Source organism: Pholcus phalangioides, unplaced genomic scaffold (genome assembly GCF_987345545.1).
Source record: "Pholcus phalangioides strain wild (caught in Gottingen) unplaced genomic scaffold, Ppha-v1.0 ptg000007l_1, whole genome shotgun sequence".
NCBI lineage: Eukaryota > Metazoa > Arthropoda > Arachnida > Araneae > Pholcidae > Pholcus > Pholcus phalangioides.
This window is the reverse complement of record NW_028301600.1, coordinates 31,578,441-31,603,476: the sequence shown is the minus strand read 5'-3', so window position 1 is coordinate 31,603,476 and position 25,036 is coordinate 31,578,441. Positions and strand designations below refer to the sequence as shown.

General features: G+C 33.4%; 1 protein-coding gene across 2 annotated transcripts in view; it reads left to right on the top strand.

Moving 5' to 3' along the window:
• Vinc (vinculin) overlaps window positions 1-23,013 on the top strand; it is a 58,209-nt gene extending 35,196 nt beyond the window's left edge. Inside the window, exons 14-23 of one of the 2 annotated variants that reach the window (XM_089233039.1) lie at window positions 4,654-4,765; window positions 5,808-6,005; window positions 8,170-8,261; window positions 8,529-8,634; window positions 10,892-11,005; window positions 12,796-12,926; window positions 13,277-13,392; window positions 17,523-17,646; window positions 18,023-18,113; window positions 22,660-23,013. In XM_089233039.1, the coding sequence (XP_089089165.1) occupies window positions 4,654-4,765; window positions 5,808-6,005; window positions 8,170-8,261; window positions 8,529-8,634; window positions 10,892-11,005; window positions 12,796-12,926; window positions 13,277-13,392; window positions 17,523-17,646; window positions 18,023-18,113; window positions 22,660-22,829 (1,254 nt within the window). In that variant the 3' untranslated portion in view covers window positions 22,830-23,013. The remainder of the gene's footprint in view (window positions 1-4,653; window positions 4,766-5,807; window positions 6,006-8,169; window positions 8,262-8,528; window positions 8,635-10,891; window positions 11,006-12,795; window positions 12,927-13,276; window positions 13,393-17,522; window positions 17,647-18,022; window positions 18,114-22,659) is intronic. The other variant, XM_089233040.1, reaches the window with a different exon arrangement.
• The last annotated feature ends 2,023 nt before the right edge of the window (window positions 23,014-25,036 follow it).

Here is a 25,036-nt window from a genome sequence, read left to right as displayed (position 1 = left end):
TTTTCCTCATTTCTACAGCTCTGGTTGCTGATTTTTCAACTAAGCTGAATTTGTGCTTGGCCAGGAACAGTAAAAATGCTGCTGCACCCACATAAAAACCATATATACAATCAAACCTCAATTCAATGCAACCATTTATATATTTTGCAAAATTCTGGCTCTCTAATGAGTTTGTCATTATATTAAATCGCGATTGAATTCATGTAATCCATATATTTGCAGAGATGCTGCTATACTCTAATTTACCTGGGACCCAGGTTGTTCGAAAAATTTGGGTCCTTTTTGAGTGAAAGTGGGTCGGTCTAGAAAAATATTATCTTGAAAAAAAGTATGTCCTCCCCATAATTATGACTGGTATCTCTATGAATTTTTTCCAGCATGCTCCAGGTATTTGATCACCTGCTTATATCTCTTCATTGAGACAGAGCAGAAGCCATGTTCTGGTTAGGAGAAGCAGGTATGTGTGTGAATGAAATAAATAATTCATTTCTAAATACACGTTCTATCCAAAGGATCACTTACTTTCATATTCTACCAGTAAGAAAAGCTTGCAAAAAAGTCCATCAACACTGAGAATTTAACATATGGATGCACATGTAAGAAATCTAAAAGAAATGTACAGTCGATCCTGCTTATAATGTTCCCATTTAAAATGTTTTTCCACTTAGTACGATTTATTTTCATGGTCCCAACTCTTAAGTAATTCTGATTATTAATTAAGATAATTAAAATTTCCTGTTCAAAGTCTTTTCCTGCTTATAACATTTTTTATGACAGTTTTTGAAAAATGTTATAAGCAGGATCCACTGTAATTGAAAGTTAAGAGGCACACATTTAAATATTTACTAATAAAAATCAATCAATAAATTCCCTTCTGATTGATTTTCTGTTTTGTTAAAAAAATCTTAGCTCTTTCAATAATATCTTCTGATTAAAGTTCAAAGTGAGAGAATGAGAAATTCTCTCTCTCTCAGTACACTCTCTCTCAGATACTTATCTTCTGATTTCCTATTCATTTAAATCCTTGTAAAGCGATTTCCTGGATATCTAGATAACTAGATACTTTCTCAAATGGGACAAGCACACATTTTGGCACCCCGTGTAATATAGAAGAAGCAGCTATAAAGGGTGAATTCGGCACCCCCTCTGGTCCAGATCCCAAGGCACTATACCTGCCCCCAATTGTGGCCCTGCATCTACCCTCCAAATTGGTTATATAATGCATGGATTTGAAATTTAATTTATACATATTTGTGTTGTAGGTCTATGTGATAGTAATGGCAGCTAGAGCTTTTTTTATTTTTCAAAGGAATAACCAACTCAAAATTGGAAAACCTTGGAAAATCCTATTTTTAGCTGGTTACCACTGCCCAATTGGGGGTTCTAAACCCGGATTTTTACCAAAGGCAAAATCTGGGAGGGAGTATGGGGGGACCCATGCTTTACCAAGAATATCACAAGTTAAAAATATCTCTGTAGAAAATTAAAATATTGAAAAAAAAAAAAACCCATTCTTATACTATATGTTAATTTAAAATTCTTTTTGAGTGTTAGTGACCCACAATTTCTGTGGAAATCCTTGTGCCTCTCCAAAAGCTAATTCTGCGTATACACACCCATGATTTTAACAATGCGAAACGGTGACTACCAAATAGCAGCAAGATGACAAAACTGGATATTCAAGGTAGTCTTTACAGATTCGTTTTTTTTCTGAATGATCTCAGAAAATGTTTTAAAATTTGAACAGGCATTCCAAATCCTTGACCAGTTTTAAAAAAAAGCACATTCGCAATCTTGTAGGAACAAGGGGAATTTACGCTATATAGATGCTGTCTTTGAGTGCTGGCAAATAGCAACAAAAGTACCATAATTTTGGTTATGTAACCGGAGGGGAGAAAATCTGCAGGGGAATTAAAACTCAGAAATTTGAAAATTCTGTAAAGGGCTTTCATTCAGGGAAGCAACTAGATATTGGACGTCTAATTCTTCAACAACCCGCGTGTATATCAATACAATACAGTAGGCCCTACAGTATACAAAGTAGTAAAACCAGTTTTTCAAGGTCGCGCAATCATGATAGAAGAAAGAAAGGAAAAAAAGTTGGAAAGATTTTTCTATCTACTTTTTTCTTCTGGAACTAGGAAAGAACGTGTCCCAAAGGACGTGGGAACCAAATTTTTATGCGTCCTTTTCCGAAATTCTGGATATTTGACGTGCTATAGCATGTCATTGCCATCTCTGTACTTCAGAGATTTATTTACTGAAAATCTCTGGCATGGGTTGGTGCTAAATTGGGGAATGCTATAACAGTGTTTGATTGTACCATTGACTAACAGGTAGCCCACAAGGAGATTTTGTATGGCTCCCCCAACAAGGTAAAAATACTGTGTAATAGATTGTTTGGCCATTAGTTGGTACCAACAGTGAACTTCCTGTTGAACAAACTACCTACATTATCATTATTTCTAGTGAGAAAAAAAATTTGGGGTAGACTCTCTTAGACATGGTCACAAGTTTCGATGTGAATATGTTCTTTGTGCCTTCAACTGATTGGTAGGTACTGACTTGCCAACAGATTTGTCTTTGAAATATCTAACAGATGATAACATTGTTGTCTAAATGTATTGTGACCTTCCCAAGATATAGCGTAAAACAATATTGTTAGTAATGCAGGCCAGGTTCCCAAACCAGAAAAGAAATCAAAACCAGAGTGACACCATTGGATTTGTCTCAAGAATATCTAGTAAACGACACCATTTTCTTCTATTTGCATTAGATATAGCATAAAACAATTTTGTTATGAATATGTGCCATAAGCCTACTGCCCAGAGACTGGAAGAGGTCTCAATACCAGAGTGGTGCTATTGGATTTGTCGTAATGATATATACCTGCAGACATAAAAAATTTGGATATATGCTGAATATTTCCTGAGATGTTAAAGAGCATTTAAGGCAATTGCATCACACAACATTTTGCGAATGCATCCAGTATTGTCAGGTAACTTAAAAGATATATTTATGTCAATAATTTACAATGTTTTCACCATACTACCTTTTTGAGCACACAAATTACTCATAAAGTTTGTTATGGACATTTTTGTTCCTGCCATCTTATTGGAAAAGTTACTTGTTGTGGCATCTGTATTTGTAGCTGAATGCATATTGTGTTCTGCTTACTATTACAAAACTTTTCTGAAGTCGATGCAAACTTACAATGACTCCCCAAAACTTCTACTTACTAGACTATGGAAATCCAAATGATTCCAAAGAGCAAAAATGTGTCATATTTGACATAGAAGTTGATATTGTTCCATTGATCAAAGGCATTCCACATGCATATATGATGATTATTTGTGCTGAAAACAGAGCAGCATTCAGCTCTAAATTTCAACAAGGCAGATTGATGGCATTCCGCATTACACCAGACTAGCACTTCTTCCAACTGAACCACTGACATTCTGGGTAAAAAAAAAGTATCTCGTGTATTAATCTTTCCACATCTACAGGTAGTGTGTCTGACCCATGTGAAGCTTGTCCATCTTATCTTGTTACCATTGTGTGTTTACCCATTCCAGACTCCCTTGGAGCCAATGGTAAATAGGATCCATGTGACTGGCTTTTTAGCATTTAATTCTAATATTAAAACTCCTCTCAAAGTCTACCCATGCATGAATAAGCTCCTCATATAACCTTCTCTAGGACGTGATATAGCCTAGGTTGATAAGATACTCGTCTAAAGTACCAAAGGGTGTTTAGAGGTGTTGCGTGTTTGATACCTGGTTTGTGCCCTTGTCAGAAAACTTTCCTGACACAGGGGTACAACAGAAATGACGACATGACTGTAGAAAAAATTGCTACTGCAGGAAGTCCCCATCAAGGGTTAGTACACAACTTTTCAATGAGTATAAAAACAAGCCTGCCGTTTGGAATCTGTAATAAATTGTAGCCCCTGTGTGTGTGTGTGTGTGTGTGTGTGTGGTCTAATTAGCCCTCGTGTGCAGGAAATGACTGTGGTGCACCAAAAATGATCAAATAATCTTCTCTATACAAGCAATGCGAAATCAGGGGTAAGGAAAAATAATAAGTGAAGAAATATTTGAAAAAAATGCTTTGTTTATAGAATTCAAACTATACATATATTGGATGAAATTATTTGCAGAAAAAACTGCAATTTTTGATGCATTGCATCTAGCTGGATATGCTACGAGATGAACTAGAATATAAGTTCGTATATGAAGAAGCATAGGATTACAAAGCCTAGGGTAAAGGTTTAGTGAAATTAATTACCTATGTTTCTCCGTATAACTTACAATGAAAACAAATATGCAAATTTTCTGATTAAATTTACTCGTGCGGCTTATATGCCAGAAGGTGTGGCCACGATGCTGCAGCTGACCATTATTTTTGCCCTCGAACAGAAATAAGTTGGCCACCCCTGGTCTATATGGTTGCATCCCACTGCTCAGAGGAAAAGCAGGTCTATCCAGGTAAAAAAGAATTAGAGTGGATGTTGCTCTTCACTCACTTTTTATTTATTTTATCATTTCTTATAATAAGAGATGTGAAAAAAATTATTTATTAAAAAAATTGACTTACTGCTACGTAAGATCAAAATTATAATATCCACATAAACAGAACATTTTCTTTTTTCAGGCCGCAGATGAACATTTTGAAAACATCAGACGGGAGTATGCAGATAGTGTCCAAAGAATGCGAAATTTGGCTGATGAAGCCACTGATACTGCTAACTTTATAAAAATTTCAGGTAAAAAACATCTAGCTTGGAATATTTTTGGATTAGTATTTTGCGTATCCAACTTGTTCCTATCTGCTGAAATTTTGAATTTTTGTTTGAAAAGCACCAGCTCAAGAAAATTAAACTGGTTGGCTATATATAAGAAAAGCACATTCATAAATTTTAGTTTTGTGTGCGCCAGTATAGATTGCCAGCAAGATTTCAAGCTGCTGTCAACTATGTGGTCATAATTTTGTTTTTGCAATGTCGTTGGAAATCTGTGAATCCCTTTTATGGCCATTATTTTTGAAAAATTGACCATTTCACTATATTACTGCTGGTAAAATTATTAAATCATGACAATCCACACATGAAGAAAGCATTTCATAGAGATGCTGTGAGAATGTATGATGCTATATAACTAATTGTCAGAAACGAAAGTTAGCACTGCATTTTTTTGGTTTTTTTTTGTTTTGTTTACCATTTATATTCCTGCCATGATGTATGTTCCTTCTGCTTGTTTGTGTGTTGTGTTATCAAATGTGTTATATTCTGTACTATATATAATGTCATGCGTTTGCAGAACCTGCTACATTTGGGCCACAACCCTCATAAACGTAACACTATATAACAAGTTCTGCCATATTGTGTAACTGTAATTAAAGTTAATGTGTATGACATCAATCATACTGTAAGATGATAGTCTGTATGATGAAAAATACTATGGACTAAGGTGTTGTAATAATCAGTTGGCTGTTTTTTATCAGTTAATTTTTGTGATGTTAGCTTATAATCATATTAATTGTATATAACTAATATAGCAGTTGATGTTTATTGATTAAATATTTTCTCAACTTCATTTTTTTAATAAATTTGGCTGTGATGGAAAGTTTATTTAGATACTAAAAAAGCAGCTGTCTTAGAAGAAAGGAGAAGGCTTTTTGTTTGGATGAATATATATTATATATATATATATATATGTATATATATATATAGCAAATAAATTTGTTTATTTATTTATAAATCTTTTTTAAATTTTGTATTTTTTTCACTCTTTTCATATTTTTAAAAGAGGATACTATAATTCAGCACAGCGAGGCATGTGAAGATGCAATAGCTGCTTGTGCTCCTCAGCAGATGGTGGAAAACACTTCTTGCATTGCCCGTTTGGCAAACAGGGTTCTGATGGTTGCCAAGTCAGAATCGGATAACTCTGAAGATCCATATTTTGTTGAACGTGTCAACCAAGCTGCTGACCTCTTGCAGTCAAGTAATTTGATTAATTATTTCTAAGCCTTGTATTCTTAATGTTACTTCTGCAATTAATGCTACTGTCTGACACTTTTGCCATTTCACTAAGTAGTGTTTTTACAAGTACTATACTTCATTAACGCCACGTACCTTACAACATATCTGGGAAAGATACTTTTTTGATTCTATAGCTTAAGAATTTATTTATTTATTTATACAATAATGTTTGCTGAGGCCTATACATGAGAATGCAGTTCATGGTGACAGAAAAAATGTTTTAAATTTTTTGAAAATATAAATGCTTGGCGTGGTTGAATCAATGACAGTGGAGGGGAGCCAGTTCCAGTTAGATATAGTATGTGGAAAAAAGCTAAATTTAAAGCAGTTGGTGGAAGCAGAGATAGGGTTTATCTTAAGTGGATGGTCAAGTCTGCTAGAGGTATATGTTGGCTTGGATATAATACCAGAGTTGTCAAAATTTAAATGTCCATGGAGAATTTTAAAAAGCATAGTTAATTGGGAAAAAAGTCGGTGAGTACTTAGAAGGAGAAGATTAAGTTCGCGTTTTAGTTTAGAAACAGACACAAAGAAGGACCAATTGTCATAGATAAAGCAGGTGGCTTTATTTTGTATTGATTCAAAATATTGAATCAATACTCACAATATTGATTCAATATTCTTGATATTTGCTAGCAATGTAGGGGTCCCAAATTTCAGAGGCATAGGAGAGAACTGGAAAAATATAGGTTTGATAACAGAGGAGTCTTATATCGCTGGTAGAGTGTTTAAGGTTGCGGCAAAGGAAGAAGTGTTTATTGTGACATTTTTGGCAGATATAATTGATATCTATTCCAGCGCAGGTCTGCTGAAATAATAATACCAAGGTATTTATATTGAGAAACTTGGGATATAGAGGAGTTATTAATAGAGTATGAAAATTTGAGAGGTGAAAGTTTGAGTGAAATTCTCATGAGAACCGTTGTAGAAATGTTGAATGTTGAGCAGCATTTGCTACGAGGAGCACCATTGGGAGATGGAATTGAGATTACTTTGGAGAAGTTCTTGGTCTTACTCATGATTTATGATGCGGTAGGCTACGCAATCATCAGCAAAAAGTCTAGTGGTACAGTTGAGGGTTTCAGGCAGGTCATTGATAAATATTAAAAATAAAAGTGGGGAATCAAGGAAACAGTTATTTTCCGGATTTTATGCTGAGGTGAACTCGGAAAGAAAAGTCATCACGTCTCCGCCGGGACACGAATTCAGGCCCTCTTGCATACTGGGAAAACATGCTACCATCTACACCACTGAATAAATGAACGCCAGAACTTTGCCACTGGACTTATCCCATTGCCGAGATCTCTTCCAGCCCAGCTTCGTGGCAGAGTCTGGAACACTTTATTTTGTGTCAAAAAAAAAAAAAACCATACAAAATTTTTACAACATATTTTCCCAGAACAGGATCTTTTATATACGGGGAAATTAAATATTCTCCAATGGTGTGATTTTTTTCCTTGTCTTGCAATACAATAGCTTATATAGTAGAAGGCATCGGTAGCTTTGGCAGAATCACTTTTGGCAGATTCAAAACATGTTTTCACGTTCACAGGTGCACAGTACTTCATTTTTGGTCTTTAAGCCAATTTCCGCATAGATCCAGTTTTTAGCCACTGATCCATATCGTGAATCACGTGACTAGTAGGTGCTTGATAGAGAAGTTGATGTAGAAAATTGTGGGAATAACACGCACATGCCTCAATACAAATACCTACAACACGAATTAATTGATTCTTTGCTTTTATGCACACTGAAATGATATAAAATACCACCTGGCCGTTACATGGTTAGTATGATGGTCTTCAGCAGTGCAGGTTTGAGTTTGAATCAATATTTTGACATGGATGTGCTTTTAACTTTTCTACAATTTGCCTTGGACAGATCATGCACGAATCTCTTAGGAAAACAATTTTGAGAGAAATCATTGAACCAGTCAGTTCATTGTTCTGTTTTTCTTTTCATTTATTGTTTTGAACTAATTCTTTTGAAGTATTGTACAGATTTTTTTAAACAAGCCTTCAGGTTTTTAAAACAAAATTGCTCTTATGAATGTAGTTGAACTACATCAGATAGCATTGATCAGTCATATATATATATATATATATTTATTTATTTATCATTAAAAGCTGTAGCACCTATGGTTAAAGATGCAAAGTCTGTAGCAATGAATATAACAGATCAGAAGGGCATTGCACATTGGCGCAACTCTAATAAAGCAGTAAGTAGATGAGTGAAATATTAAATTACCTTTTTAAATATGTACTGCATCAAGAAAAAGAACATATATGTTTAACCTTTTAAAGGCTATGCTCAATGTCAATTTTTGAGTGATATGGAGATTTTTGATTTTATCTGTATGTAAAGATGAGCTAGCAATGGAAAGTCTTCTAGAGCAAAATTTTCACTTTTGTGAATTTTTTTCATTAGAATGTTAGGATTGTCATTTTATATTATTTATATCCTGTGTATCTTTTTTTAATTCAAGTTAATAACTGCTGTTGGAGAAGTACATTATGCAGTAACTGTTACTCCAGAATTTTCTGCTCCAGAAATTCCTCCTCCTCCAGATCTGAACTCTATAAGACTCGATGGTAAGAAAAAATGTTGTTTTCTTTTGTTAGGTATTAGAATTGAAATTCTTCAACTCTACTGCCTAAAATGTTGGTGGTTTTTATTCCTGTAAGATAGTTTTTTTTTGGTTATTTTTTAATTTTCATTTCAAAGGGTAAAAAAAAACCTTTGTAATTGGGTACTTCATTTGCTTTTGAAGTTCTACCATCATCCTCACAGATGAGAACTAAAGTACCAAATGTTGCTCTTGCTTGTGATAGAACTGGTGTGTTTGATCAATCAGCTGCAATTATTGCGAATGCTGTGCTGGAAGATGTTGGGTTATTGACGAAAGAGAAGCCAAATATGACAATAGACCAATAATTTCAATATGAAAATGAGAAATGAAGGATTATAAGAAGCAGAAATTCGTACATTCCATGTTCCGAAAATAAACTTTTCTGCTAAGCAGTATTCGGAACTAATTTCATGGGATCAAGGGCGAGTGACTGAACTACCTATTATAAAAAATCAGGAAATGGACCCACAAAAATGATCTGAACCTGCTTTTCCATCTATACCGAATTTTCCGTGTCACACAAAGCAGTTGAACAGTGTGTAAGTGTGTATGACTCGTAATTGAAGCATTTCTTGTTGTATAAACAACGAGAGTCATGAAGGCTTCATTCAAGCCAGAATAAAACCAACGAGCAGCACTCTTCCATCATTTGGAAAAAAAAACGGACTATTTTGCAAAAACGTGAAATGTAATAACAGTGTGATAACAGAGGAAGCAATAGAGGCATTCTCCTGATACCTATATCATCAAACTATGTTTTTTTTAATTTGGAACACGGTTATAGTTTTGCCCCCCCCAAAAAAAAAGAAGATTTATTTTTATCTCCCTCTACCAATCACTATATTTGGAGTGCTTGAAAAATTCCCCTTTCAACTACCATGACAGCTGCAAATAAGCAAATATGCTTGTCAGTTATAACTTATATAAAATGGAACTTTTTTTTTTTAAATAACGTGATCCTCGCATATTCCCAAGGGATCAGCATGATCTGTCCAGGGAATTTGTTAGTGTTAGTAAACATCCATGCCCGAACCTCTTTTTTAACTCTTGTGAGTATATATATATTTCTCTGGGTGTGTATGTATATATATATATATATATATTCAGTTTTTTGCCTCATGTACTGAATAACTTTTAAATTAAATGTTTTTCTTTTTTTTTAAAAATTATCAACTTCGTTTATGTTTCTAAAGATTTTTATAATGTGTACTTAGAATAGAAAAGTCTTTTTGCTCGACCTTTAGGGTCTATGAGGAACCTCAAGATATCAAAATATTTTCCTAGATTTTGGTATAACTTCTTGAAACCTAGAAAGGCATCTTTTGAATACTAAGGCAACATCAATTTCCAAAAAAAGTGAAAAAACACCCTTTTTCGTTCCACCCTAATGTATATCAAAGTCCTATTTCAAGGGACTGGTGCCAATTATGGAGGTGTCCATATATAGAGTGTGTTCAATCTGTTCATCGTGGAAGGTTTTACTTTAGTTGCATGCAATGTGTGTTTTATTTTATCTTTATGAAGAAAAATTTATTGCAAAATATTTTTTATAAATTATTAATATCAGTTCTAAACATTTGAATTGCAACTTAATGAGTTCATATTTTTAAAAAATAGGGTATTTTTCATCACAATTTTTAAGATTTATTTTTAAATTGATTTTTCTCATCGGTGTGAGCACTTGAAAATTGGGTGTTTAAAAACATAAGTGCTGCAGTGTTAATTTCAAGAAATATGGTACTCTCTTAAGACATTTTGTTTGTGCATCTAAATTTCAAAAATTGTACATCACAGCTGCTGCTTATTATTTTTAAATTTTGTATCAAAACTTATGAATATATGTGTACATATACTCTACAAGCCATGATTGAAACTGTATAAAGAATACAAGCACATTAGTAAATAAAAAAAGAAAAGAAAAAGAAATTTATAAAAAAGATATAGAAAATTTTCTTCTGTTTATATTTTTTATGAATAAGTTTATTTCTGTGTAAGCTAAAAAGAAAGTGTTCTGAAAGAAAATCGATTTATTCTGTTTAAACTAATTGTTTCAAAAATACTGTGTAATTCCCTGTTTGTTGACTTTATTAGAAAACATTTATTTAAAGGGCTCAAAATTATAGCTTTTTTTAGTGTATTGATGATTTTTATCAATGAAAAAATTGTATCATATGAATCTTATGTTTTCAAATTTTGATTATTCAAGTTTCTTTTGTTAGAAAAACAGAAACAGGAAGTGAATATCCCTGATTTTGACAAAATTTTTAATATGGAATTAAACTCTATATTACCAACATCAGCACCAGTATTACATTCTGTCTCTACGAAGAAAGGTATAGGTTTCATGCATTGTGAGGTTAGATGTGCCATTTGATGTTTTATGTGTGCATGAGTTGAATATACGTCCTCATTGACACAGATTTTCCTGCATGAACGCATGCCATTTATCAGGTTGATCTATAGAAATATATCACCATTAATTAGCATCATCAAATATACCTATACATATCACACCCTCTTCTGGGAATTGTTAAAAGTTGTTAAACTTGCATGAATTTTGGCTTCAGTTGTTTTTTTTTTAGCCTGAGCATGTGACATTTAATGAATTGATGAAGATAAAAATGCATTCAAATGTCAAAAACAAACTGTTTTCTTTAAAACCCCCATCATTTGCAATTGACTTGTCTAATTTAGATAGATTGACTTGACACAAACAAGTTTTCAGTTGTATTTTTTTTTCTTGTGTTTGTGGGGGGATTTATACAGTCAGATGCCTTTGCAGTTTGGATATTTCTTCATTCTATAGGGAGTAGATAAATCTTCTCTGTAGGGGAAAAATAGCCTCTCTTGAATGGGGGAAACAGTAACAGTTTCTATTTCTGTGAAATACATATATGCTGATGACAAAGATTTAGTTCATGCTTGAAACAAACAACCATGTTCATAAAGAACACTATTTAGAGATTTTTAAAGATCATACCTTTTGGTATAATTATATTTCATTCATAATGGGGGAAAATTTTTCTCTGATTTATTGAATTCAGTTAATAAACTTAATGCTGCATTAGATTATTGGAATTTTTCAGGTTGTAAGACTGACGTGGATTCAGATTTTCGTTCAGTTTTGGCTTGCTGTTGTGCAATCAAGAATGATGCACAACAGCATTTCAAGAGTGAGGGAACCTACATTTATGTTTATTTGTGCATGCAGGTTTGACTTGCCAGGCATTTGTCCAGACTTTTTTGTAATGCCATTTTTTTTTTTAAATGGTCATTAATCTTGCAGAAAGGGAAAGAATCTAGTCAATTTTTTTCAAAAGAAATGGAATGTCAAATTCATTGCTTCATAAATTTGTATTTTGTGAAGGATTTGGAAAACAGACCCAAATTTTGGCTAGACAGACCAATGCTTACAGAGCTTATTTATAATTGGGTGAATTTGGAGGAGTTATTTATAGGCTGTTACACATAAAATTAGTTTCTCGACTCATTTGTGATTGGGTGATTCTGTCTGTATTATGTGATAGGGTATTTATTATGTTATTGGTCAAATTATACCTGCAAAATCACTCAATCACAAATAAGAATAGTAAGCTAAACCATCACAACAAACACATAAATATAGATTTTATCCTCAACTTCATATCACTCCTGAAAATGTTTAGCTCTACAGCAAGCGAATAAAAATCCCAATCCACGAGGGCCTTATACAACCCTAAAAGCTCTGATAGCCTTATGAATGATGTCCATGTAAGCCTTGCAAGCTATATTAAGGTTACATTGGTTTTGAAAAATTACTTGGTATTTACAGATTCTCTTTTATTAGTTTCTTTGTTTGGCATCAAAGAAACTAATGGAAGTTAAAATTAAACTAATTAAAATTTATAGATGTTTGACTGTTTTGAAGAAATCTTGGCCTAGAGCTGAAATCATGAATATTTTAATACTTAGGCTCAGACACTTTTTTTACCTTCTGTAGTATGAAGAATATAATTGAAAAACTTTTATTCTCAATTGCAAAATAATTGATATTTAGTTTCATCTTAATGGTGTTCATGCAATTTAATTCAACATTTAAAAATAAAAAATATGAAAAATATTTTTTTGTTAATCATTTTCACAGATGAAGTTCCTCCTCGTCCACCACTACCAGATTCTGGGGATATACCACCCCCACCACGACCTCCTCCTCCGGAAACAGATGATGAATTTGAAGCACATTTTCCTGTTATTCAACCAAATCAGCCAATAATGGTTTGTGAAAGTTCAATTTATAGCAAAAAACTCAATTAAAATATCTTTTACCCTCAAAGATATGCCTAAATAAGTTATTAGAAAAGGTTTTCATTCAAACATTTCCGCATTTATGTGGCAATTTTTTTTCCTTTTTTTAAAGATATGTCGCTTGAAAACACAAAAAATATGTGAATAAAATGACACATTAAAAATCATTTAAATGAAAAGCAGTGAGTTCTATTTCAAATATGGTTTGTCTTGATTTTTGCTCTATTCTTTTAAGAGTTTACAATCACTCTGTATATTGCTCATGAAATAAAAATAAATTCATATAGAATTTCCTTTTCTATAAATATCTGTGACACTAGGTGGCGGCCCATGGTTTGCATCAGGAAGTCAAACAATGGTCAAGCAAAGACAATGAAATTATTGCAGCTGCCAAGAGAATGGCTTTGTTGATGGCAAAACTCAGCCAGCTTGTAAGGTAATCTTTTTTTTTTCTTTTTCATACCTCAATATATATGTAAGGATTGTAAATAAAGCATTGAAAACATAGGTAGTAAAACATTTTTATTGTACATGTGAGTAAAATGCAATTTCATCTCTTCAATGTGATTGCCAACAAAGTCCTGTACTTTTTTCTAAATGATTGGAAGCTGTTTGATGCCATCAAAAAAAGTGGTTTGTATTCATCACAAGTGGAATTCCTATTTCAAGCTGAATCCACAGTCTTATTCAAACCAGTACAAAATGCTCTGACCCATCTTGCAACCATCTAATTAAATAACACAGATATATATATATATATAACTACTATAGGCTTTGCATAGTCCTTAACACAGTAGAGTCTAGAAACTTCCGGCTGGAAAGGTTCCAGATAATCCAGGGTGCTGGAATTTTTTTCAAAATTCCTTTTCAAAACCTCTTTCTTTGCCAAAAACAAGTTCTGTTTCAAGTTCAGTTTGATTGAGGTCTTGATTCTTAACCTGGGGTCTCCAGTGTATCCCCAGGCCAGAATTTTTCAGAGGCTCCTCTATAGTAAATTTATACTGTAAAAAAATACAATAACATATATACTTTACCTTGTTAGCCTCTGAAACGAATTAAGGGCAAAATAGATAGAAGTAGGTACTCTCCCTCCCCACTACTCATTATCAAGACTCTACTGTAATATTCCAGATCATTTTTGCCATGGCCACCTTAATTGGAATCAGAGACATCAATCACGCCAAATATCCAGAATTTTGGAAAAGGATGAATAAAAATTTGGTTCACATGTCCCAAAGTAAAAAAATTCAGAGAAAAACCCTCCCCAACTTTTTCCCCTTTCTTTTTTTTTCTTCTTTCTACTGTCTGTCATGATCACACAACCTTGAAAAAGTAGTTTTACTACTTTGAAGTACAAATGAAGCATTTTACTGTACTGCATTGTATTGATATACACTTGGGTTGTTGAAGAATAAGATGACGGATGTCCCTGTGTGTTGTGTCCCTGAATGAGGGGCCATATACCAAATTTTCGAATTTTGGAGTTTCTACTCCCATGCCGGTTTTCTCCCCTCCAGTTATATTCCAGAAATTATGGTACTTTCGCGGCTATCTACCGGCATTCAAAGACAGTGTCTATACAGCATAAATTCACTTTGTACCTGCAAGATTTTGAATGCACATTTTTTGAAAAACCATAAAGGATTGGAACGAACGTTTGAATTGTAAAACATTTTCCGAGATCATTGAAATAAAAAACCGAATCTGTAAACACTTTACCTTTAATATCCATGGTTTTGTCATCTAGCTGCTATGTGTTAATCACCCTTTCACATCGCGAAAATCATGAGTGTGTATACAGAATTGGCTTGTGGAGAGGCACAAGAATTTCTTCCACTGAAATCGCAGGTCACTAACACGGAAATAGAATTTTAAATTAACAAGATAGTGTAAGAATGTAATTTTTTTCCAATATTTTAATTTTCTACAAAAATATTTTTAATTTTTGATCTTCTTGGGGGAGGGGGGTGCACCGTTTGGAACCCGCGATTGTGCAGTGGTAATTGGCTAAAATACAATTTTCTAAGGTTTTCCAACTTTGAGTTGGCTATTCCTTTGAAAAAATCTCTAGTTGCCACGACAATTACACAGATCTACAACACAAACATGTATACATTAAATTTAAAATCCATGCATTACCAATTTGGAGAATAGATGCAGGGCCATAACTGGGGGGGGGGAACCAGGCAGATCTGGTGCCCAGGCTCTAGAATGGGGGACGCCAAATTCACCCTTTATAACTGCTTCCTCTACATTACAATGAGATGCCAAAATTTGTGCTTGCCCCATTTGAGAAAGTATCTAGTTGCGGCTCTGGACAGGTAGCACCACCTACTGAACATAAAACACACTGGGCACACACACAAGCAACTGTTAAGTTTCACCAACATAAATCTGTCATTGCCACATATTTTCACACCTGAATATGGGAGCTGTTGAATGGTGACAGATCAGAGTGGTAGACCATCAGGGAGGGAAAAGAAAATCATCTCACCAGGAAATCACTTTGCAAGTATTTATATGAATAGGGGAATCAGAAGATGAGTGTTAGAATCTCTCATTTGCTTTAAATTTAATCTCAAGATATTGTTGAAATAGCTAAGGTTTTTATAATGAAATGGAAAATAAATCGGAAGGGAATTTATAGATTGATTTTTATTAGTAAATATATATAAATGTGTGTGTTCAACCTTTAATTACAGTGGATCCCGCTTATAATGTTTTTAAAAAAAGAATCATAAAAAAACTTTGTAAGCGAGGGAAAAAAAAGAAGCTTTAAACGGGAAATATATCTTAATGAGAATTGCTTAGAGTTGGGACCATGAAAATAAGTCGTACTAAAACATTCTAAATGGGAATGTTGTAAGCGGGATCGACTGTATATTTGTTTTAGATTTATTACATTTGTTAAATTCTCAGTGTTAATGGGCTTCTTTGCGAGCTTTTTCTACTAGTAGACAATGAAAGTAAAAGAACCTAGTTATAAGCTGGTAAATTAATCTTTTTTTTTCAATGAACCTTTGGATAGTACATGCTTTCAGAAATGAATTATTTATTTGATTCACAGAGATACTTCCTCCTATCCAGAACATGGCCCGCCGCTCTGTCTTAACGAAGAGATATAAGCAGGTAATCAAAGACCTAGGCCATGCTGGAAAAAATTTACAGAGATACCAGTGAATAATGGGGGGGGGGGGCTATAATGTTTTTTGAGAGGTACTCACTTTCACTTAAAAAGGACCCAGATTTTGCCAATAACTTGGGTCCCAGGAAACTTAGAGTACAGCGGCATGTCTGTTCAATCACTGATCACATTTTGAGTGAATGTTTTGAGGCTTTCCCTGACCAATTAGGTTTTAACAGAAAATAAAAATTTGTAGTTCAAAAATTTTGGTGTCTGTGCTGTGAGTTCCGTGAAGTTATTTAGTGAAGGGAAAAAAATCACACACATGTTAAGTCTTTGATCTAAGAGATTCATCCTAAGAAATTTTGAATATTTTGAGTGATTGTCGAATAACTGAAACAATATTTTAAAGAATATTCGGAGTTCAGTTTACAGTGAAGTAAAACCATTTATGACCATTTAAAATCTTTCATTATGAAACACATTTTATCACATGTATATGTACCGTTAAAGTGTATTATTCAGTTATTCTATGAAATAACTGAATTATACACTTTAACGGTAACATTTATACTTATTGTTTAAAGTAGTTTTCCTAAATCTGGCAAAATTTTCTTAATACAAGTCAGAACAGGAGTGACCAACCGTCGGCATGCTTGTGGCACACCATAGTATCAGGAGTGGCAAACGAAGGCTTCGAAAATGAAAGAAATTCTATTCAATTTTTCAATCTAAAACATTCTCCCCAATGTTTTTCTTGTCTTAGAGGCTTACAAACCTATATTTGGCATGATAGGAAGTCCAATCAATCGTGATGCATTTTTTTTGTTTTCTATCCAACCAGAGACACCACCATAATGAAGAAAATATTTTAGGGGGAAAGCCAAGGTTGCTGGGCATCCCATATGTACAGGTCTGAAGGACTTTTGCATTGGGAGAGGGGACCTGCATTTCATTGTATGTCCATTAATTCTTATTGGTGGCTTCAGCCCCCTTAGAAATTTTGTTGGGAGGGACAAAGTACCCTAACTGAGCCCTCAAGTTCAGGTGCCTATGCTCAACATTGTGTATGTAAGATGCACTGTTATTACACTTACACAATTTGCATTGTGACAAATGCATTTAGGATTCAAAAGTAAAAACATTTCTGATTTGTAAGAGTGACAAAACAAGCATTTCTACTAAAACTAGAGGCTGAATTACATCAAGAGAATCATCAGATAAAAATGGGACATATGGTCTGCATGATGTAAACATTTTGAGTAGTTGCATGTGACATTAAAATTGTCTTTATTGTGGGGCACAGCTCAGAAACAGATTGGCCACTCCTAAGTTAGAATGTTCTTTCCTAACCTTAGCTAACAGTTATTTGTCCTTTCAAGAAATTAATTGTATTGTTTATATGTTATTTTCTAAAATAAAGAGATTTGGTTTTAAAACAGAGGGGATGGTGGTTCTAAAAGAGAGCTAATTGCTTGTGCTAAAGACATTGCTGAAGCATCTAAAGAAGTAACTAGACTCGCAAAAGAATTGGCTCGTATGTGTACAGATAAAAGGATGCGCACAGTGAGTGATTTTTATATTTTGCATAGTTGCTTCTTTATGTTATTGGAATATCAAGGTTTCATTGGGTATATATATTATCATTGTATTCATGAATGTTGCATTAAGGTGTTGTATTTTTATTTAAAAAGTATGCTCTTATATATATATATATTGCTTAATAAAATAATTTTACCTTATAGAAATGCAAAGAATTTTTTTGATTGACATTTTTTTAAAATAGTTTTTTGTTCATTTTTTATAAAGTTTTGTGAGAATGACGCATGTATGATAAACTACAAACTGAACAAAATTTTATATCTTTCTATTATGTAAATTATTTCATTGCTGTGCATTCATGCATCACTTATCTTTTATATTTGTACATATTTATTTTTAGAATATTCTTCAAGTGTGTGAAAGAATTCCTACAATTGCAACACAGTTACGCATTCTTTCAACTGTTAAAGCAACCATGTTGGCTGGGCAAGGTATGCTCATTTGGCTAAATCAAACAAAAATTTGCTCAAATACTAAAATTTTATCATAAATATTGGTTACTTTGTTTCTTCCATTAAATCATCATTTTATTTTCTGTTTCGCAAATTACTTTTTGTCAGAGGTCGAAAATCAAACTCTATACTCATTTGTAGCTCTTAGATTTCACCCTTATCATTGCTTACAGCTGTTTGTTTACAAACTTCTGTTAATGATTCATATACAAGCTAAATACCATAGAACCTCTCTAACTCAACATGCATATAATCGAGCATATGCTAGATAACTCCAATGGTTAGCACAATACTGAATTCAATGGGGGAGAAACCTAAAACTCAAAATGAGATGGCTAAACCCAGCTTAAGTCTACTATGATTTGTAATGTGTTATCACAACAAATTTTTAAATTGCCTCTGCAGCAGCCAGTTCAGAAATTTTTATGTCATGTATAGTTATCTATATTCAGTAAAATCACTTTCCACTATTTGGAACTTGGAAACTCAACCCATATACAGTGCCGTCTTAAGGCATGGGTCCACCCAGGCATGGCCCGGGGGCCTCAAGCAAAGAGGGGCCTCACAAAAATGAGATCTGGTTGAAATTTTCGAGAATTGTTTGGTTAGGGCCTCAGAAAAATCAATTGGCCCGGGGGCCCATGATACTCTTAAGACGGCCCTGCCCATATATTATAAAAGGTACAGATAAGTGGGGATGATATCTGAAATTTTTGAGTGAGAGATGGTGGAGTAAGGTGAATCAAAATTTTTAAGTGAGAATAGGAAAGATTTTCTAATTTTTGACAATTGCACTGCTCATATTCAAAAATAATAAATGTTTCAAATTGTTTTTTTTTCACCCTAATTCAAGTTTATTCAGAAAATTTTTGTTAAAAAAATTACTGGTAAATTTTTTTTGTTAAATTGATGATGGAATTGGAGTGTTTTAAAAATTGTTAGTGTGAGATCAAATTGAATTTTGCTAACTTGACATCTGCTCAAGTCGACATGTTTATTGATACCCTGGTGGGGGGGGGGGGTGTCTGGTTATAGAAGTTCTACTGCATTAGGGGGGGTGGTTACTGTATTAGGGGAAGCTGTTAAATTAATGTGGAATCGGGTCTATCAATTCAATAACTTTTTAACTCCATTTTGTGCAATTGTGAGGTTACTTTAAGTAAACTTATTCACTATTGCCAAAAATCAAAAACATGGTTCCCAATGTTGAAGTTGCAGTGTTTTTATTTAATTATATATTTTTTTGTAATTGTTTTGAAGGGAAAAGAAAAATATTAATTTTTAACACTAACTCATTTATTGCCTGGTATTTTTTATCAACTTTAAGTTTTATACCTAATTTTTTAATATTGTGTGGCATGAATTTTGAGCATTTTAATTCAGAACTGTTCAAAGATGTCCTTTTTTGACAATTCCAATCTGTCCTTTTTTTTCTGTCTCGCACTATGGAGAAAGAGGGTAAGCTGTTTGAGTACATTATATTTTTGACTGTGATAATCTGAAAGATCTATACCACTAACTGTAAAGAAATTTCTTAAAACAAAAATCAACTTGTTTGATGGTAAATTTTCTAAGTATATCTAAAATATGAGGTACATGTTTTTGATAAGTTTTACCGACTGGAAATGTTTTTTTTTTTTGTATAGTTATAGGAAAATACCTTGCCAAATAAGACATTTGACACACATAATGTTGTTGATTATGGTAAAAGTGTAAAATTTCACACGGATTTGAGTTGGTACTTCACAAGACTTACAGCAGTTACAGCTCATATATTTTAAAGTCTCAGTGTTTGTTGTTACTAAGTCTGTGCTTTCTGATATTTATTTCACTTAACTTAGATGTTTTCTCTGTTTCAAAATACAGTAAAAGTCTACTACAGTATAACGAGAGCAAGAAAATTTTTATCAAAAGTAAACTTACTACGCATTTCTTTAAATGCAACTTACAATAAATGCATATTTCTGCATCTTTTTTCAACATTAGTTCTTTGACAATTACTTGCAAATCACTCATAATAGCTAGATTTTCGTTATAAGCTGTACTCGTTATATCAGACTTTTACTGTAAATAAAATGAGGTGAGATTGTCCAGATTTTTTTGAAGGTTTTTTTTTTATGATTTTTTTTACCAACATAATTGGCTGAAATTGGTACAGAAAGATAGATACACATCCCAGCTCTGTTTTGGAGCAGAAATTTTTTTTAAGTGGTTGGGGGTGGTTGAGGTATTATTTTTTTGGCACAATCTCACTCCATGAAGTGGGGTGATTAGGCCATCTCTTTTTGTTAATGGAATCAATCGTGGTGCACATCAACACACCACTTACCTTAAAGCAAAAACACTCCGGTTGATGTTAACTCCTTTTTAAGCTGAAAAGTTGAATTATTTTTTCAAAATTTAAACAATTTTTTAAGGTTTCAATAAATAAGTTGGGAAACAAAGTAATGCTCTTCAGTCACTCTTTTATACTGCCAACTACTACAAAATTTCCGTTGTTTCTACCATAAAATACAGAACTACAGTAAATCGTGAAAAACTATGGTCTAGTTTCCTTTAGAAACTTCATTAGTTCAAAGATTTTCTTGAATTTCATTATCTTATCGAGTACAAAATGACATCATGCAAAGACTGCATCTCCAAAGAATAAATAACAAATCAACCAATTGACATAAAAAGGTGCAATTCACACAAAAATAAGTTATCACAGCATAGAGTTCTTTTTGATAAATAAAAGAAAATTCAAATTTCACTCACAGATAATGCTGTAAAACAGAAAACGTGACATCTGTCTAATTATATATGATTGATTTTTTTTTTTAAATAATAACGTGATCAGCACATATTCCCAAGAGATTGTTACGATCTGTACAGGGAATTTGTTAGTGTTAGCAGACATCCATGCCCGACCCGGGATTCAAACCCAGACCTGCACAGTCAGAAGCTAGCTCCCTAACCTTTTTGGCGGCTGTTTGCGTTACGTTCTCAACGTTATGTTCATAATGCTGTTTTGTGTTATGTTCTCTGCAAATCTACAATTTCATACCAATCTTTACCAAATATTCTATGTGTACCAAACAGGCCCCAACTTAAACGATAGGCTCCTTTAAAAGTTCGACAGAGTTGCTCGATGGGGTTAGAAAGCTGTTCAGCAGGATTGAATTTTGGAATGTCCATTTTGATTACATCTTGGCTCTTAAACTTTTTGTTTGTCACTTTTTTAATGCTCCCAGCAAATGAAGAAAACCTGGGCATTGCCAAGTATTACTGCTAGTTTGATATAGAATGTCAGATTTAAAATTTTTTTCTAAAGTTGAAGAAACTTTATATGAACTTACAAAAAAAAGTCATGAGAGAGAGAAAAAATTTTGTAAACATTTTTTTTCGAGGGGGGTACTCTCAGCAATGATCATTGCCATTACAAAGAAACTTGGTTCCAAGGTTGGCGTGTACGCTCTTTATTTACTGACTTAAGAAATGTTTAATATTCCGAATCAATAAAAAAGACTTTTGAATCCCTCTTTTTCTTGGGAGCAAATATTGTTTTAATAATTTGGTCCTTCCTATACCAAAGTTCATCAGCCTTTTTTGGCCAAATCCAATATTTTCCTTTTCTCACCATACAGGAAACATAAGCTTCTGCAGTTTCATCATAGCTTGTGCACATTTTACCCGGATAGATTCTCCCTCTTCATTTGAAATTGCTACAAAGTCACCTACATTGAAATCTGCTGTGGTTGCAGTGACACCTTCATCTGCTTCCCTGACAGAAACTTCTCTCCCTCTTATTCCTTCCACAACTTGTGCTATGAGTTCATCTGTCCACCTATGATACCTCCAACCACCAACTTTCTTCACATACACACGTCCCATTGCTAAAATAATGAAAAACAGTGGTTACAGTACAACCAATAACCAAAAAAAAAAGGGGTGGCACAATCTCACTGCTTCATGTGGACTTTTACTGATAGTGTCATATGTTCACAACCAAATAAGGTGATAGAAATGAAACTCCACGGATAATACTTCGAGTAATAGGTGAATCAAATATATTACTTACCAGTACGTGAAATAAGCCCATGATACTACTACAGGAATCAAGACTTTACATGGGTTGTAAGAATGTGACAAAACAGTGAATTGTTAATAAATATTGCAGAGAGGTTACTGAGTTCTCATCAGGGACGTGTTATTCCAATGGTTATAGCTTTGTACCACCACTATCTCCTGCTAATCAGAAAAACAAATTGCTTTAATGACAGGCCCACTTGTATGCTGAATCTCAGGATGGCACATTCTCACCCCAAGTGGCATAATCTCACCCCATTTTACAGTATGTGTTTTCTTTTTTAAATTTGAATGAAAGAATGAAAATTTTTTTTCAACTGTTTCAAAATTTTTGTGGCGTTTTTTCAGTTTTATAAAAACCTACAGAAAATGTTGCTTTTTTTTCTGGTGCTGAATTTTACACCTATGGTTGATTGAGCAAGTAAAATTTTTTATTATATTTGGATATATATTTCAGGAACTGAAGAAGATATGGAAGCAACCGAAATGTTGGTGGGAAATGCTCAAAACCTTATGCAATCAGTGAAAGAAACAGTTAGAGCTTGTGAAGCGGCTTCCATAAAAATACGCACAGATTCTGGCATTAGAGTTCGCTGGATAAGGAAGCAACCATGGTACCAGTACTGATTATTACCTATAATATGGGACTGCTGCAAGAGAAAAATCAAACATAATATATACTTTTCATCATTTACTTTTTTTGTTCATTTGAATCAATATGACTGAAGAAAGTTAAGCACTGATATGTTAAAACAATTTTCGTAACTGTTGGCATTATTAAACAATACTAAAGCTTTTGTTGCAAAGTGAATCATGATTGTAATGACTTAAAAACTATGCACTCTGATGAGAAATAGAAAAACAATTGAGTTGCCATAGAAACAAGTGATATGGTTCCCTCATAGTGTTCCCTTTACTGCAAAATTAACCACGAATAGATAGACCTATTTACAGTTTTTTCATTTAGTCCCTTCTGAAGTGGGTTTTTTAATACATAAAAATCCCCAGATTTGTGAGTATAAACACTCAACCCTCTCAGCGGCATTGACAAGATATCTCACCTCCTTAGAAACCTCTTATTTTAGCATTATAATCAATAGCGATTATGTAATGATATTGAACATCATGCGGATGAAGAGGATATTGTTAAAAATGAAATATTGACAACAGTTCCAGCTGATGTATGTGGAATGGAACATATACAGGGCACCCATAATTAAAAGACCCTATTTTAAAGTAGTCATCTGAAAACCAGTTATCAGAAAAGTTGAAATTTTGTGCAGGATGTCATGAAATGATGGGAATTCAGGGGAGAAAAAAATTAGTTGCACATGTTACCACCAGAGGGCATTTCACTTTGAATACCTGTAGTAAACATGTAAATTTATGTGACACTAACCCAAAAGGTTATTTTTTCTATTCATCTATCATTTCTATTGCCAGCCTAGTCATGCCCATCCGGTGTTTCATCCGGTGTATAACATGGATGGCCAACTTCTGTGTTCGGGGGGTCAACACAATGGTCGGCTGCAGCGTTGTGGCCCGCATTAGGGTTGCCACTCCGTTATATAAGCTGCACCAGTAAAAGAAACTTGCAGATTTGTATAAGCTATAATTAAGGTGCCCATACATCCCCTATTTCCCTGGACAGGCCCGGTTCTTTTGGTTTTTCCGACTTAGTAAAAATGTCTCACTTGAATTAGTTACTTCCATCAAAATCGTAGATGCAGGTAATTTCCATAATTCATAAACTATGAGGTTGGCATTGTTTTTAGTGATATATATATGGCAAGAATTATAAAAGAGGAACTGACAGAAACCAGATTTATTTGAAAAACTTCAAAAGTCAGAGTACAGAGCCAAAAAGGCAGCTTTATACACATAACTCGAAATTATAAAATTAGAGATAAAATGAGGAGACGAAAAATAAAAATAAATTAGAAGAGATTGAAAAATTGGAAAAATATGGATCAATGAAGAGGTCGTTCTCAAGGGGAAACCCCCACATTGCTCCAGACTGCAAAAATGTTTCTAATGATGGTAGGCCTAATAGGCATAAATTTACCATCAGTTCCCCCGACATTTTTGCGATGAACAAGCTTTGGAAGTAAATTAGCAAATATGAGAAAATACGAAATTTACAAAAAAATATATGAAAAGTCGCATTAGGAGCAAAATATTATATAGATATTAACACACAAAATTGTGTTTAAAAGTTGAAGATGTAAAAATAGAAAATATAAAAAATTGAACAATAATATAAAATGAAATAAAACACCAAAAATGATATTTCAAAACATGTGGCACGAGCTAACGAGTTGGAGAACGTGGGTGAAGTTTGAAACCCATGGAGGAAAGAATACAAGGAGGTGACATCAGGCACGAAAATTGAAACCGTTGTGGCAACCCTATGGGCTAACAAGTAAGCCCAAACAAACCGCTTTTTTCCTTATACTTAACATGTGTTTTGCCGGATCGAATACTTTTAAAATATTAATAACTAAATAAATTTAAGCACCATGACTGTTTAATGCATCTTTAGGTAATATACATGATTCAATAAAGGGGAAAGATAAAACTTTATCCTTTTATAAGGGGTTTTTATATTTTTAATTTATTTTTAAAAGGGGAATATCATTTTTCACTCTCAACTCGTCATAAGTTTTTAGTTCAGTGCCTTCAATTTATTTTAAAAATTTGATGCATCACATTAATGTCTATGGGAATATACTTAATTAAAATAATACGAAGGTCCAATAAAATGCAATTTCCATAATTTTTCCTTTTAACGGTTTATTTTGCCTTTTTTTGTTTTGTTCATCATTATGATAGAT